This window comes from Syngnathus typhle, linkage group LG14, assembly GCF_033458585.1.
Source record: "Syngnathus typhle isolate RoL2023-S1 ecotype Sweden linkage group LG14, RoL_Styp_1.0, whole genome shotgun sequence".
Classification (NCBI taxonomy): Eukaryota; Metazoa; Chordata; class Actinopteri; order Syngnathiformes; family Syngnathidae; genus Syngnathus; species Syngnathus typhle.
This window is the reverse complement of record NC_083751.1, coordinates 9,658,358-9,673,874: the sequence shown is the minus strand read 5'-3', so window position 1 is coordinate 9,673,874 and position 15,517 is coordinate 9,658,358. Positions and strand designations below refer to the sequence as shown.

Genomic DNA, 15,517 nt, shown 5'->3' with positions numbered 1-15,517 from the left:
GGAAGAATACAAAGGCCAATTTGACGTTGTATATATTGGCAATCATGGTGTTCTTCAAACTTCATGAGCCGTCACGTACACGCCCAAACACGCAATTGATAACAGCATCATTGCTTATCATATCTGATGTGCCTTTGAACAGAAACTTTATAAAGCGTCACCCCATGGCATCTCAATCTCGAGATAAGTTTTTTTTCTCCCAGAAGACATAGTGCACTTTTAGTGCCTTCATAAAAGTTTTCCAAAAAGCAAGCTCCCATGAAGATGACTTTTGTTTTAGTTTGCTCAAATTTTGCCCTTATCCCTTTTTTCACGTCATGTCTGCTTGTTGGGTTTTCGTTGGGACCTGTCGGCTCGCTCGCCCGCCCGGGCGTCTACCAATCAGCTCCCTCCAGCCACTCAAGGTATGTGTCATTGTCTCGTCAGTTTGCTTGCATTTCTTTCCTGGTTTTGCTCAGTCTGCGTCCGGTCTTTGTTGCAGTCATGTTGCGCTTGTGATGGTATGCATCTGTCAATTCTCTCTCTTGTTTTTGTTACTAGAAAATGCATGTCGATCAAATGGCGTACAATGTTGCAGTGATTTATCAAGTCCAAGGTCAACACTTGAATGATTGCGTCCAATTTATGTGAACAGTGTCTTTCATTGCAGTTATTAGATCAGACAAAAAGTTTATTTTAAGAAAATGAAAGGCTTTTAAGTGCTTACGGTGCGGAAAAGACGGTAAATAGTTTAATTTGTTTTCCTCTGTGGTCATCCAGTATTTGTCAGCGCTGGTATTTGGGCCCTCCCGCATAACGCTGAAGATAAGACTTGATTTTACAAGCAGATGGAAACTGAAAATGTCAGATTCACAGGCTGTCACGTGGCGGTTGAATTTCAAAGCGACGAAGCAAATCTCTCGTTTCATCAAATCAAAGTATCGTCTCCTATCGCGTTCACGTGGCAGGGACGATCGGCAAACAATAAAAGGGCTGAGCCCTTTGGATGCCTCCTGGAGATTACATAACATGTTTTGACTGCTATCATATTGCCCATAAAACCATTATTAAATGTTTCTTGGTAAACAAAAGACAAGGTGCTAATTTAGCGTATCAGTTATAGTAAATGGTGGTGTGTCACATTGGAAAGACGTTGAGGCCCGTGTGCTCTTATCTTATCATCACATATATTTTGGAATTGGATTTTGGCTTTCCAAATCACACGGTTGCCAACCTGCCTGTGACACAAACTCCAATGTTGAAATAGTCTCATTCTGTCAAGTGGATGTGACATAAAATTGAAATGGCCCACAAATTGAGCTCTGGGGAACATCGTATTACTATTTGAAGATTGCAACGGGCAAAGTGAGTAAACATTAGGACGGTTGCTATGACCACTATAGCTTTGAAATCCCAGATAGCACACACCTCAGGAAATTATTGAGGAACCTTTAGCATCACTTGCCCATGTCCGACAGATATGACACGGAGGTCAAAATCAATATTATCACGCAGCAATACCGATCGATCACTGATTTAATCACAAGAATTGATTCACTGTATCGATCCAACGACTCAAACGAAGGAATCGCTACTGACAAATATATATTCATATCTCATATAATTACTTGACTTTTTGTGACAATGTTTTGTTGTCTTGCTTCCTACTCATTGATGTCTCATTTCTTAGATGAGAACAACACTGACTCAAATGACTCACAGGCCAGGGGGAGTTTGTCATTTGTCAGCGTTCATGTGAATGTCAACATCCAAGGTTGAGTCCAGTTCAGCAAATCCATTCCGCAAAAGTCAAAATATGTGAGTAAACGTCGGCTATCGCCGCAGCGTGAGTGAATGAACAATAGCACAATGTGTGGGGCCACTCAGGAATCTTATCGACTTGCCTTGTTTAGCACACCAACCAAAAAAAAAAAAAGGCGAGGCTGAATCAAGGTCAGTAGAACCAAAAACCAAAACTCTGTCATGTGAAAACTGTCATAGTTGTTTGGAGTTGGTCAACTCAAAATTAAGTTTTGCTCGTACGAAAATGAGCTTTCTCGCATTTTCAACAAAGAGAGTTTGCATAGCTAATAGTACAAACTTAGCAAATTGTTTGCTTTGTTGTGCTAACAAACACTGTTGCCACAAATGTCGGCAACTGAAAGTTGTTTCAACTTAATGACTCTTTTAGCCCCCCCCCCCCACAAAGTTGTCTTTTTGACAGTGCGTAAAGGCTGAGAATTTCTCACAGCGACAAACAAGATGGCACCAACCTGAAATGGGGGACAGACGGAGTTGAGCTGACAATTTTCTGCTTTCAGAGGTAGTAAGAGAAGTCACGGCACGTTACACATTGCTAACTGCTTGTTATGTCCACAATCTTTCTTCTTTTTATGACTTGAGTGGGGCCCATAGCACGCTGGTTTAATAAGGATCATTTGACACAATGGAAAAGCCAATGTCCAGCAGAATTGCATAGCCGTGATGTGCTATTTCGAGGCCACTGGTGCACTTGTCTTCGCTCCGCATTGCACTTGTAGATGTCACGTTTAACGCGGGATTTGGACCCAGAAGCAGACAGTAGATGAGAGTGGGAAATCAAAAAGTCTTTATGTACAAAACTTCAAAATAACAACAGAGAATGGAGCTGGATGCGAAAGGAATAGAAGGCAAAGCTTTATTAGAGAAAACGATGTATTGTGAACAAATAAGGACCTACTATGTTACTATGTACTACATTATCAATAATCGTCTATGTAACCAAATAAAGAACCAAAGCCAAAGCATAATCAAGGACTGACAGTCATAAAGGACCGACAGTTGTGACAGTGGCTGCTTTTGGCCATTGTGGAACAAATGAGCTGCTTGAAATTATTTCCCATGGACAAAATTGTCCAGCAGGGTCTGACTTGCAAATATGAGGAAACGGCGACATCTAGAGGCATGTAAGGCAACAGCAAGTCTCAGCAAAGACGACAGCCAGCCAGCCAGCCATCGCAGTTGGGCCTCCAAAGTGTCTTCTTTAATGTCTTATTTATGGACCACGACCTATTTGCATTGGCACACGTTTTAATTATTAAAAGCAGACGTGCGCCAAATTTATCAAAGGAGAATGGTTAATATGGTACAGTATATGCTGTTAGGATACGATCTGACTCCAAATTGCGATCAACACTTAACACAAGAATTGCTATGTTCTAATCCACACACTGGCGCACCTAACAATTTTGCGAGTTCGTTCTGTCAAAGAGAAGACCAGTAGATCAATCAGACCGAATTTACCAATTGTTTAATCCTGACAAAGCAAGCTAATACAGGCGCCTGGGTCTCGGGTCCTTAACACAAAAACTCGTGTGCCTTCGTGACCAGAAAAGACGACACATTCTTCCGGGTTGCCCAGTTTTAAAGAAACACAATATGAATATTCAAGCATGCAAATTATTGTGTGGTGATTGGTCGATGGTCGATGGTCATCTCCTCCTCGTTTGGGTTTTCCCCTGCCCAGCACAGGTGTCTGGACCACAAAGACGAGTTGTTTTTCGCGTTCCCCATCGGCCTTGAGATATCTATCCTCCCTTTCTGGACATCCTGTTCCATAATACTTTGAAGAAAACAAATTCATGTAGTCTGCACATTCCTTTCCACTTATTAAGCGACCACACTACTACTAGAAATTATATTGATATGATTATATGTGTCTAACGCAGCCTTAATCAAATGTGTTTGCAAACTGCCGAAAGTACATTTCCCTTTAATGCATAGCGTAGCTTTGTGCAGGAATGAAGTGCAACGTTCTGACTTTCCTCCAGCTTTGAAGGCTTTTCCCCTTTTGAATATCAAACAGAGACAGACAGAAGAATGACTTCTTTGCCTCGTCCTCCTCCTCCGGGGATATTCTAGGGAAGTGCGTGTCAGACCTTTTACACCAAGGGCCATGGAAAAACAAAAAGACTTGGTACACCACAACTTTTTCCAGATAGCGCCGTATGTTTATGTTCAAGTCAATCAAGTGACAAAGTTCATGTTGAATGATGATGACAGGCTAACATTGCCTTTTTTTGCTATAGTGCCCTGGGCTAGGCTAGACCGTAGCACTGTGGGTATGATCATGATTGTTGAAAAAAAAAAGTTTGTCCTTGGTTGGCTTAGCAGCGGAGCTGATGATGAGCAGCTGAACTAATAATAGTAATAATAACAATCATAATAAACAGCAGGCACAATGCACTGGCCTGTTTTTATGGCAGCATCGGCCAAGTTTAATTAAGTTTATCGCCGCCCGATGAGATTACAGACGAGTAAATCTGTCGCCCCCCATTCACGCCCCCGGAGTGTGTGGATACGCTCTGCCCGGCGCCACAGCAATAATGAGTAGTTAGGCGATGCAGATAAACGCCACACGCGTGCGGAGGCTGAGGCCAAATGAAAATCGAGAATTTTGTGTAACATATCTGCTGCTGCATAATCGGAGTTTTTTTGCTAATTTGCCTGCAGATTGCATTCCGTCCTCTGATAATGAAACTCTGCAGCAACACAAGTTGGATAGCATAGCATAGCATAGCATAGCATAGCATAGCATAGCATAGCATAGCATAGCATAGCATAGCATAGCATAGCATAGCAAAATTTAGTCACAAGATGTATTTCCCCTTAACGCCACAAGAGGGAGCGTTGGATATTGTTACAATACACCAGAGGGATCTGTAGTTTGAAGTGGCAGCCATTTTACATTCACACAATCATAGACAGCAAAATAGATGGTATTATTTCTGAGGGTTGTATGAATTTGTGAAAGTGTTGGAAGTGTTAATTACAGCCAAGATATCGACGTTTTACTGCTGAATACGTAAAGTATGTCAAGACTTGCGAGTCACCGTGGAAAAGTGTGTTGTGGTCACATGAAGCAACCGTGTTCCATACTTATGGGGAAATGAAGGGAAACTATCTCGAAGCCATGTTGCCTTTATGACCGCATATCTTCATGAATATTTCAACACGGTGAAGGACAATATAAAGACATGGCTGCACAATACTTAAATACTATTGACTTGGTTGAGTGTACATCTTTTATTAGAAACACGCAAGACACATTTTGGAGCAAAGCAAACTATTTTTTCTATTGTTTAATTGGAAAACCAATTGAGGTGCATTAAACTGTAACAGCGCCATCTTCTGGGATAGAATGCACTCCTGGATAGTTCTCTAGAAAAAAAAACATAGACAAAAACAGTACTCAGTTTACATATCAAACAGTAATAAAGAGAAATCTGTTTTTTTTTTTGTTGAATGTTTTATGCAGAATGTTTTAATTTCAAATTTGCAAATATTTTTTCAGATATTTGCAAACATATCTTTTCTATTAAAGCAGGTTAAGGTTCCAAAACAGCTTTTTTAGCCATCTAATTGTAACTATAGTGATAATTGTGAGAAGTCTGACAACATTGCAGGAAGTTAAAGTGGCGAAAACATTATTGGAGACATGCTTTTTCCTGCCTGGAGATCATTTCACAACAAACGCTAAGTGTGAGCTGCTATCCGCTACTCTTTTACACTGCTCACTAAGAAATGATTTTCTGCCCTGCTTTGTGTTTCTCAGTTGTTAATCTTTAAATACATTCTAGTTATTTGTCACCCAAAACCCTTTCTCACTTTTAGTTTGCAGTGTCACCAAACAAAGAAACAAAAAAAAACTAGCATCAAAGTCACCGTTGGACTTGGCATGGGTCTTCCTTTCATGAGAAGTTTGTTTTCCAACTTTTTGATCAAAACTATTTTTGCTGAAATATGTCCCACTGCTGGTTACTAATGAATGGGAAAAGCTGGAAATTTCTTTCTAGGGGGTGGGGGTGCAAAAGAAGAAAGAGACTCTGCTTTGAAAAATAGGTTTTAACATCTTTTTCACAATATTGACATGTGTGAGGGATGCTGGTAATAACGTGAAGACTAACTGAAGCTAATGTCCTCCCAATAGTCCCTGGGGTTGTGCTTCGAGAGCCCCCAAGTCATAAATCCAACATCTCCACTGAGCGTTTTTTTTAAAGGTAAAAAAAAAAAGAAGACAAATGACTTATAATTCAGCTCCCATAAAGATGAAAAATATCAACCCTAAAATAGTTCCAATCTCAGAATAAAGCTGCTGAAGCTCCGCCAGCTGCAGCGGCTTCTTTATATTCATGAGATAAAAGAGAAACATTTTGCAATTTGTGAGCCGGGCAACCACAGCGTTTTTAGATATGCAAATCAAATGAGGTTGCGACCTTGAATTAGCCGCCGTCATTGAAACGAGCCGTGGGCCGTCTGCTTGGCTGCGCTAATAAAAGCGAGAACCCGGTGCATCCTGGGATTCCACTCGCAGGCGTCCCGGTGCCGCCTGGGCACGGCCTCACTCGGATAAGGTCGGATCCAATAAGCGGTGATACGAGTTGCTGTCTGTCGCCGTGTGTTCCTGCTCCGTTGATGTTCAAGTTGATTCATTTATTTTATAGCAATCCTAGAGTTGACATTTTTTCTCTAATATAAATAGTTTTTTAATTCATCATAGCAAATATATTATTTAAAAAGTTTGCATGAAATGGGGTTAAAAAAAACCTCAGCGGTCAAGAGGACATGGATACTCTTCTATATATATCTGTAAGCAATTTGCATATAAAAGTCGTTTTGAAAAAAATGCAACCCAGTCCGTCGAACTAACTTCATAAAAAAAATGCAGATGAAATGAAAATGCAAATGCAAATGCATATTTGACAATGGTGAAAGTTCATTAGGAGTACGTTTTGCCTGCGGCCTTTAGGATTCCACAAGGCAGGCGTGTGCCCAATGCCGCTCCGCCATTGGCTCATCCTTGAAAGAATAGTCAGACTTGCTTTATGGGTCACTTGTTGCTTGGCAAAATTTGCCATTTGATGTTTGGATGAACAAGAGAACGTGGGAAAACATCTTGTATGTCTGCTGTATGGAAATGAGCTTTTTACCCAAACTTCGAATCAAAAGCTGCAAAGTTACACAACTCTGCTATCTTCTGGTGTCTGTTGGTCACTGCAGTTTTGTAGATGCTTGGGTTTCACAGACAAGGCGGGCAACAGGATAGCTGGGCACCAAAATATGTACTTGACAAATATACGTAGTCAGCACTTTCCGGAGAATCGACTCATGACAATTGTGTTCGTTTCACAAATTGGTCAGTCATGGAAACAAAATCAGAACCTATGCAAAATACTCCAATGTGATGTAAATGACTTTGGGCCGTATTTTGGACCCTTCTACCATTGAGGGAAATCGAATTGCAAATGGGATCCGGTTTGTTTAATGCAGCGTGAACTTCATTCCTCCACGGAACATCTGGGCTGTTCTCACGGCCAAATTGCCAGGTTAAATGTTTCCGTCTACTTTTTTCCCGCAAGTTCCGTCAAATCCCAGCGGTGCACCCACCTGAACCTTTCCAGGCGCTAATTGAGCCCTCGAGCTAGGAAACAGGAAGTGGTATTCATGCCACAGCAAACAGATTGATGAGTGCACTGGTAGGGAAGGCGAGCGGGCGGGCGAGCGTGCGGGTGGAGCTTATTTTCTCACACGCCCTGAAGGAACGGGCATCAATCAGCCAATCAATAAGTGCCACCGTGCACACACGTACACAAAACAACAACGGCTAGCAAGGCGGTGCTTGAAATAGCAAGCATTTCATTTGATCTTTTCCAAATAGACTCAAAGTGCTTTCATCAGCAACATGGAGACACTCGAGCTTGTCCAATTTGACAGAACATTCGATGCCACCTTTTTCCACACCGATATCAGTTTAAGTAGCCACCGATACCACTAATACGTTTGAAAAAAATGCTATTTCATTTAACACAATGAATTCTTTTCCCTGACACAGACGATGATTTGCCATCGTGTCGAGTATCGGGCGCTGGTATCAGCGGCCTCCCCTAGTACCCGATACCTGAAAATACCTGGTATCAGGACTTGCTTACCCCTTTTCCAAATAGTCTGTACTTAGTAGTGACTAGCTGACAGATGTCTTCATAGATGTTCGTAGATGTTCATGTTGCTTGTGTATGTGGACGGCAGGCACGTTTCCGCAAAGTGTGTACGTAAACAGCGCTTGGCAAAGAGGCTAAACGTGTTTGCGTGTGTGTTAATTGGAGGATAAGCCATCTTTTCGAGAAAACACAGACAGCTGGCTTAAATAACGTTATGGCTTTTAGAACAGCATGTGGTTAGCGAACAGCGTGTGTACGCGTGTGTGGCTAAGCTGACAATTTGCCACACCGAGGCAGAAAAAAAAAAGAATAAAAACTGTGACAGCCACGTGGAACCCAGCCCCCTGCCAAGTAGCCTTTTGTTTTTCGTTGAACGCGCTCCTGGAAAGAATGACAAAATCCACGAGTGAACCTGGCCGAACACAGAAATGGCTAAATTTTCAATTTGGGACAATTTGGATGAATTTCAAAAAACAAAATTGTTGAACTTATCGCACCACAAAACAGATTTATGTATCGTATTTTTGTTACCTTGAAGGAAATGTTAAATGTTTTGAGTCCAATGAATTTTGTTTCTGATTTACTTATTTATGATTGGGACCTCGTCAGGCCATAAATTGACCCCTCAAAATTGGCTTCAAATCAGCCTTAAAGTCCTGAAGTGGCGCTGGACTCTTGTTTTTGCAGGGAATAGTGAGACGAACAGTGAGGATCTTTGCAGTTTGAAGTGTGCAATGTTCTCATTGCAATTCCAAGTGCTCACAATTGAGCAGATGTTCTTCAAAGTGGCGGCGCTCTTCATCCTCTTAACGCTACTCGGGGCGTCATTTTCTTGACAGCTGCACGCATGCAGGGGATGAGGCAGCTCCTAAATGACCCATTGTGATTGGTTGCAAAATCCCACGTGATGTGTGCACCCCTGGCCGTCTTGCTGCATCTCTGGTAATTAGCGCTATTCAACATGCCAATCAAAGCTATTTACAGATTTGTGTTTCACGTGGAGCACTCATTATGTCCGTGTCTCGTCCACTCAATAGTGTTCAAGTACAAAAAGTGCCAAAGAGGGTATGCCTTGATATGCATTACAATCAAGGAGTAGAAATTGAAAATTTAGAAGAATAGAAAATATCTGCCTTTGTTTTTAGCGGAAATTTTATGTCTCAAAAGTACTTGCGGTATCAGTGCTTAGTATCGGTATTGGTGACTCGTCAAAAACCCAGTAGTCGTGAACATCTAAAAGTGCACATGTGCAATTTTCAGCCGTGAAGTGCTCCATATGGCGTGGACTTTCCCAGTTGGAATGGAAGCACCTCCGGGGAGCTGGCAGCTGTTCCAAAAACAGATTGACAACAATTCACAAAATGGAAAGTAGCTCTGCATGCAATCATTAAACAAATGTCGCCATTTGCGGGAGCGCAACGCAATGCTGTGCAACGCAATGCTGTGCAACGCCAACAAAGGCGTCAGATTCTATTCTTTGGGAAAATATAAAATGACCGTTCATGGTGTTCATGTTGGCCTTTGTGTCACGCACGCTTGAATGACGACATCCCGTCTGCAGAAGATATGACTCTCGTATATTTCAGCGCAGGAGACCCGAAGGGTCGTGATGAATACGCCGTGCGCTTGCATGCTTCTCTCATCTCCCAAAACACACATTTTTGTCACTCAGGCTCATCTCACGCCATCTCCAACCGGTATCGGGTGGACGCCGGCCGCAACCCACTGGTGTCTGCCCAGCGGCGTCACGACGCAGTCACGGACGCTGTCGCCATCAAGGTGACGGATGATGGCGGAAGCCGCGTGAGGCTCGGGACCCGATTGGGGTTGTGATGCTGAATTAAGAATGAGTGACCTCCATGTCTGGCCATAAAACAAGAGCACTTGCTGGGAAAAAGGAGAAATGTATTCCCACCTGAGAAAGGAGAGAACCTGCTAAGCTAAAATCGGCAGGAGTAAAGATTAAAAAAACAACAACGATTCTGTCAGGGAGCTAGTTTTGATAACTTTAATTTTGATATCATACATCACGAGAGATCATCAAAAATTGTAAGAAAGGATCAATGCCAAAGGGTATCAACATCCATTTATTAAGATAAGCCAGACGATCCATACATTTTGTTGTAGATAATACAAAGTACAAAATTATACGCAGAATATTCTCGGTTGGAAATAGACTCGAAACAGAGTGCAGGGGAAACAAACAGGGCTCCCTTGAAACGTCTCCGTGTTTTATTGCAACATCCAGGCTGGTTAAAAATGATAACCGACATGCACTCAAAGGTAATCCGAGCGCATTTTTACAACCTTCTGCCAAATTAACCAGACTGGAGGTGCAATTTTAATGTTGCATGCAGTCGGTGGAGATGCGCTTAGCCATCATAGCGCTGTGTGTTGACTTGGAAACTAATTGAAAGTTGAGACATGATCCAGCTGCGCGTCGGTTCCGGTGTATGTCGGCCCGAGCAGAGTTTCTGCTGTTGCGTGTTTACATGCCGTGCCCGTAATGGGATACCTCACACACGCTCGGCTGGTCCGACCTCGCGTTAGTCACCCAATTTGAGATTCTATCCGAGAACAAACCACGGGAGGGACGCATCAAAAACTGTCGAGTCTAACTTCATTTGATCCACCGGCCGCTGCCGCCTCGTCGGCCGCCGCCTCAACGTGTCTTTGATGAAATGTGATCTGAAAAGGGACCTGAGACTCATGACTCACGGGCTGCTGAATGTTTGGCTTCAAAGAAGCGAAGCGGAAAACACAGCCGATGCCTCGGGTATAAAGAGCGGACAGCACACGACGTACTGAAGTCAACAATGATGGACAGAAATGGAGGAAAAATGAATGAAGATGTGAGAAAGCTTTGATAACAAAGGATCAAGAAGGATAAACCATTGGGCGACCGCCAAAAATCTCAAAGAGCGGATCAACAAAGAATCGAAGCGGATAAAGCCGATAATGAAGGGTTGCAGTAACGGAAGATCAATGAAGAACAAGAGTTTAGAAGTCCTGCTGATCCATCTGGTAGAATCAACGAAGGGCCTCGGATTAGCGTGATCTTGACGCACTTGTGCGATGGCGTTACAGGACCTGTTGAAATCCCGGAGCGACGCTCGGCCTGCGAGCTTTTTGGACTTTTGCGTCCCGGTCGCTGAGCGCCTTAGAGAAAATCCCCTGCGGTTCTGCAGCAGCACGATGATGCACCGTCCGCCTTTCGCCATGTCTCACGGCACCACAACTCTGGCGTTCACCTTCCAGGGCGGCGTGGTGGCGGCGGCTGACACCCGCTCCAGCTGCAACGGCCGGGTGGCCAGCCCCAACGCCGAGAAGGTGAAGCCCATCCACAGCCACCTGGTGGCAACCAGCTCGGGCACGTCGGCCGATTGCGCCTTCTGGAAGCGGATCTTGGCTCGGGAGCTGCGCCTCTATCGGCTGCGCCACGGCCGGCTGCTGTCCACGGCCGGCGCCGCCAAGCTGCTGTGGCACATGCTGCTCCCGTTCAAGGGCACCGAGCTGTGTGTAGGCACTATCTTGTGTGGGTGGGATGCGAGCGGCCCCGCCGCCTTCTACATATGCAGTGACGGCACGCGCCTCCAGGGAACGCTCTTCTCCGTGGGCTCGGGATCACCTTACGCCTACGGCGTGTTGGATCAAGCGGTAGAGTGGGGGATGACGGCGGAGGAGGCCACGCGGGTGGCGAGGGAGGCGGTGCACAGAGCCACCCACAGGGACGCCTACTCGGGCAATTGCGTGGACATCTATCGCGTCACATCCACGGGGTGGACTCGCAGGGAGCGGGAGGACTTGAAAGACGAATATTACAGAGAGAGCGCTCAGGTGGGACATGATCAATTCTGAAAGTAAGACCAAATTGGGAAAGAGGCATGCTAGACGAGTAGTCCCAAGTCCGGTCCTGGAGAACCTTTATCGTTTTAGATGAACTAAACTCGCCAGTGACTTATGCAACATTTTTCACACGCTAATGCGCCTAGTGACTGCTTTTATTTTGTGTTTGCTTGTTCTGTTCAATAAAACACTCAAAGTGCATTGTGATTGTCGCTTTCTCACTTCTTTTAGTTGAGGAGCAACACATCTGATAAAGTATTTTTTGCATTGGTAAATGATTTTCAGTTCTTGGACTTTTGAGTCTAAGTAGTTGTACCACTTGTGATGATTTCCTAGCAGGACCTCACATGTGCCAGTGAGTACCAAAACTGTCTGCACACGTTGTGAAGTGGTGGCGACGTGCTATGGCATCCTTTGAGCAAATTGTAAATTAATGAAGAGCGCAGGCAGTTGCCTCCAGCCTTGTTTGTCTTCTTATTTGGTGTCGTGTAATTCTCGTAAATAGCTCGGGCTTTGTTTGCGCCGATACGACAACGTGCTTAAATGGGAGGCATGCAGCGGCCCCGCATTTTGATGTGGATGTTTTTTTACTTGTGTGCAGAGCGACTGCTGATGGCACATTTACTTTTGAGCGTTTAAGCGTGACGTCACAAGTACTTCCAGATGGCGCTGTCAGTAAACAATTAAATGCAGGGTTGTTTTTGGCAGCCATTTTTAATTTGGGTCTGTCTTTTGGACAGCAATGCTTAGTCACATTTTAGTCCATTTCAATACGTGATCGTTTTAGTCCATTTAACTCGAATATATTTCTTCGTAAAATAATAGTAATTTATATTTTTATTGATGAATGTAATCATTTTGAGAATGCGGAATGGCCTTACTATCAAACAAATTGCCGCTGGAAAGTTTACAAGTGACTCTGTACAACAATTAAGGACATCCACTCGATTAAGCGTCTTTGTTCCAACTTTGTTTTGCTTTTTATTATCTTTTTGGGTGTATCTGGCAGTGTCATGGTTTTTGAATTCAAGTCCGCAGTATTCAATTTCCCTCCCCCCTTTTGCCCATTATTTACAAATTACAAAATGATGTGTCGTGCGACGTTCTCCAGCGGCGCTCGTTACCTGCGCGACCTTCTTGATCGATTTCCATATGGCCACTATAAACGATAATGAGGCGAAAATGGATTTGCGGCCTTACGCCACGGGGATACCTCGAAACTTCCCGCTGCCGCTTAATGAATACGCAAGATTGTGCTGAAGTGGCCCGTTTCTGGCGTTTGCTCGTAAATTAAGTCATCACAGGAGTCGCAGAAGAAAAAGAGACGAAGCCTGGGTGTCTATTTGAAGGCGAAGATAGCACAAAGGTGGACGGCCTGCAGTGTGTCCGGATTATGCCGAGACATCCAAACCTTGACGCCATAATTAAGTGTGCTTTTTTTTCTTCATCTCCTGGCGGTAGCTAACGCGTGCGTGGTTACAAATAAATCCCAGGCGGAGGTGAAAGACCACGCTCGGTGCATCCTAAGCCTCCTCTTAACGAGACAAGTATGATTGAATAGAGCGAGGCTCATCCATAATAAAGCTGACTTTGTAAGTTCATTAATAACACAATCTACGACTGGGTGATGAACAAAAACAAATTTGCCTTGCCAAAATTCTGCAGTATTGCTGTCATAAACAATTGGACACACACACACGTGCACACGCACGCACACACGCACGCACACACACACACACACACGTGACTCAGGTCACTTGTTTGTATTCATTAATAGGAAGTCAGCCATGTTAGCAAACCTAGTTTCCAAACTGTAGCGGTACAATGAGATATAACACATGAAAGAAATAAGGTGTGATTACAGCAGATGGCCGTATTGTGCCATATATACAAGAACACACAATCAGATAAGAGTAGAAGAAGAAAGCAGTACTTGATCTTGAGTAATACATCTCGACAGCGTGTGTGTGTGAATATTTGTTGTTTGAAGGAACATCAGTGCTGATAATCCCTTAACAGGTCATTGGGATTTCTCATTGATTTTACTCTTTTAGTGTTTATCTTAACAACAAATTCCAATATTTCTTTCAGCGTGCAGGTCAAGAACCTGTTTGACCCAGCTTTGCTCCCGACCTAGGAGCGACGGATCGATGGCCTCTTGGCTTTGCAATGTGCTTGCGCACAAGTTTTAGCATTGATAACCGCACCACATACCCACGAGGCATGCGAAGAGCGACTGTAATGAGAAGGCTCTGCTCTCTTAACAGATCCCCCGACAAACAGAATGGGCTGGAGAATTATTCCTTTTCGTTTTATCTCAAAATGACTAGTAACAGCGTCTTGTCGCTGATTTTTAACCTGATGACAAGATTTTTGCAGCGATCACATTACAATTACAAGGAAACAATACTTTAATACAAAAATATGAGTCCCTCACAGAGGATAAAGAATATATGCCTGGAAGTATTGTAATATAATCTACCTTCATGTGTTGACCCACTTTTGCATTGACATATCCATCGGATTAAAGCACCACCATGACACTGATGCTATTCGTTAGCACTCGACGCTAATGTTAGTGCTATCTTGAGAATGCACTATAGAGGCAGAGATTGCTTCAGTGACGCATTATTGTTGGCGAACAGACATTGCAACAGATTGGCTCCTTATCTTCATGGATGGTCACTTGTTGCTTGGCGGAATTGATAGGGCTCAACTGCTTGGAAGCTGTATGAATGTTTTTCTTGCTTGCCTAAGATTTTATTTGGGCCATTAATAACAATCATGATTAAATAACAAAAAGCTTCAGTCAGGTCACATGACAGGATTTCCTACTAAACCCACTTGAGAACTGCGTGTCTATGCAAAGATCTTTCTAAGACGCTTTTGTTTCCATAAAGAAATTAAAGGAAATTCCTCGTATAAACAAGACGGCCACGAACGACATCTCAAGACCTTTGATTGGGATTAACGTCCCGTAATCCGGACGGATTAGTTGCGAGTCAAGACTCCTCATATTAAAAATGCATCCAAGACAGCGTGCACCGTCCGCCATGTTAGACTTTTTTCCTTCCTGTGAGATTAACCACAGTGTTTTTTTGTTCCATAGGGATTTCCGCTTTGGGAGCAGCTAGTGGTCCTCCGGAGAGGCTCCCTCTCAGAAGTCCGATGCATACAAGACCGCTTTTCAGCACACGAGCTCCTTGATGGAGGTAATAAGCTTGGTGAACAAGCCGAGCGCAGCGGCACATAAATTGTCAGTGAAACGCTCACTTCATTAAAACTATTTCTCCAGCCGGGAAATAAAAATCCCATCAAAGAAGCGTGAAGCCGAGCAGAGGAATTACACTCGCGTGTAGCGGGTAGAAAACGCTGGCGGTGAAATTCCATCGTCGTTCCACGCGGCCTTAACTAACGACTCCCTCTCGGCCAGCAAACTTTGCTGGCCCCAAATATTAGGTACACCCGCCTGCGCCATTTCCTTAAAGCTGAAAGCATCTTTTTCATGGACCCCAACATTTTCATCCAAGTTTGACGCCATCAAAGACGTGTCCACCAAAATGGTAAAACTCACGTCACATCTTTATTCTGTACTTTCCAATCATTTTTTTCATGATTGTGAACTGCTACGGATATCGTACTTGGCACATATATGTTCTTTTATTTTGCATGATTGCACTGAATTGATAGATTTGTCGTGGTGCTATTAGGAGGTG

At 43.6% G+C, this 15,517-nt stretch overlaps 1 protein-coding gene and 1 long non-coding RNA gene across 2 annotated transcripts; both read left to right on the top strand.

Annotated features, from left to right (window-relative positions):
- The first annotated feature begins 452 nt into the window (after positions 1 to 452).
- On the top strand, positions 453 to 15,419 carry LOC133167021 (uncharacterized). Its single transcript, XR_009717890.1, has 5 exons — positions 453 to 500; positions 1,670 to 1,797; positions 2,204 to 2,302; positions 14,911 to 15,013; positions 15,097 to 15,419. It is a non-coding gene; the product is annotated as an uncharacterized LOC133167021 (long non-coding RNA).
- psmb11b (proteasome 20S subunit beta 11b) lies at positions 10,424 to 12,067 on the top strand. The gene has a single exon (XM_061297505.1). The coding sequence runs from the start codon at positions 11,031 to 11,033 to the stop codon at positions 11,811 to 11,813; it is 783 nt and encodes a 260-aa protein (XP_061153489.1). The 5' UTR covers positions 10,424 to 11,030; the 3' UTR covers positions 11,814 to 12,067.
- Positions 15,420 to 15,517: the final 98 nt, after the last annotated feature.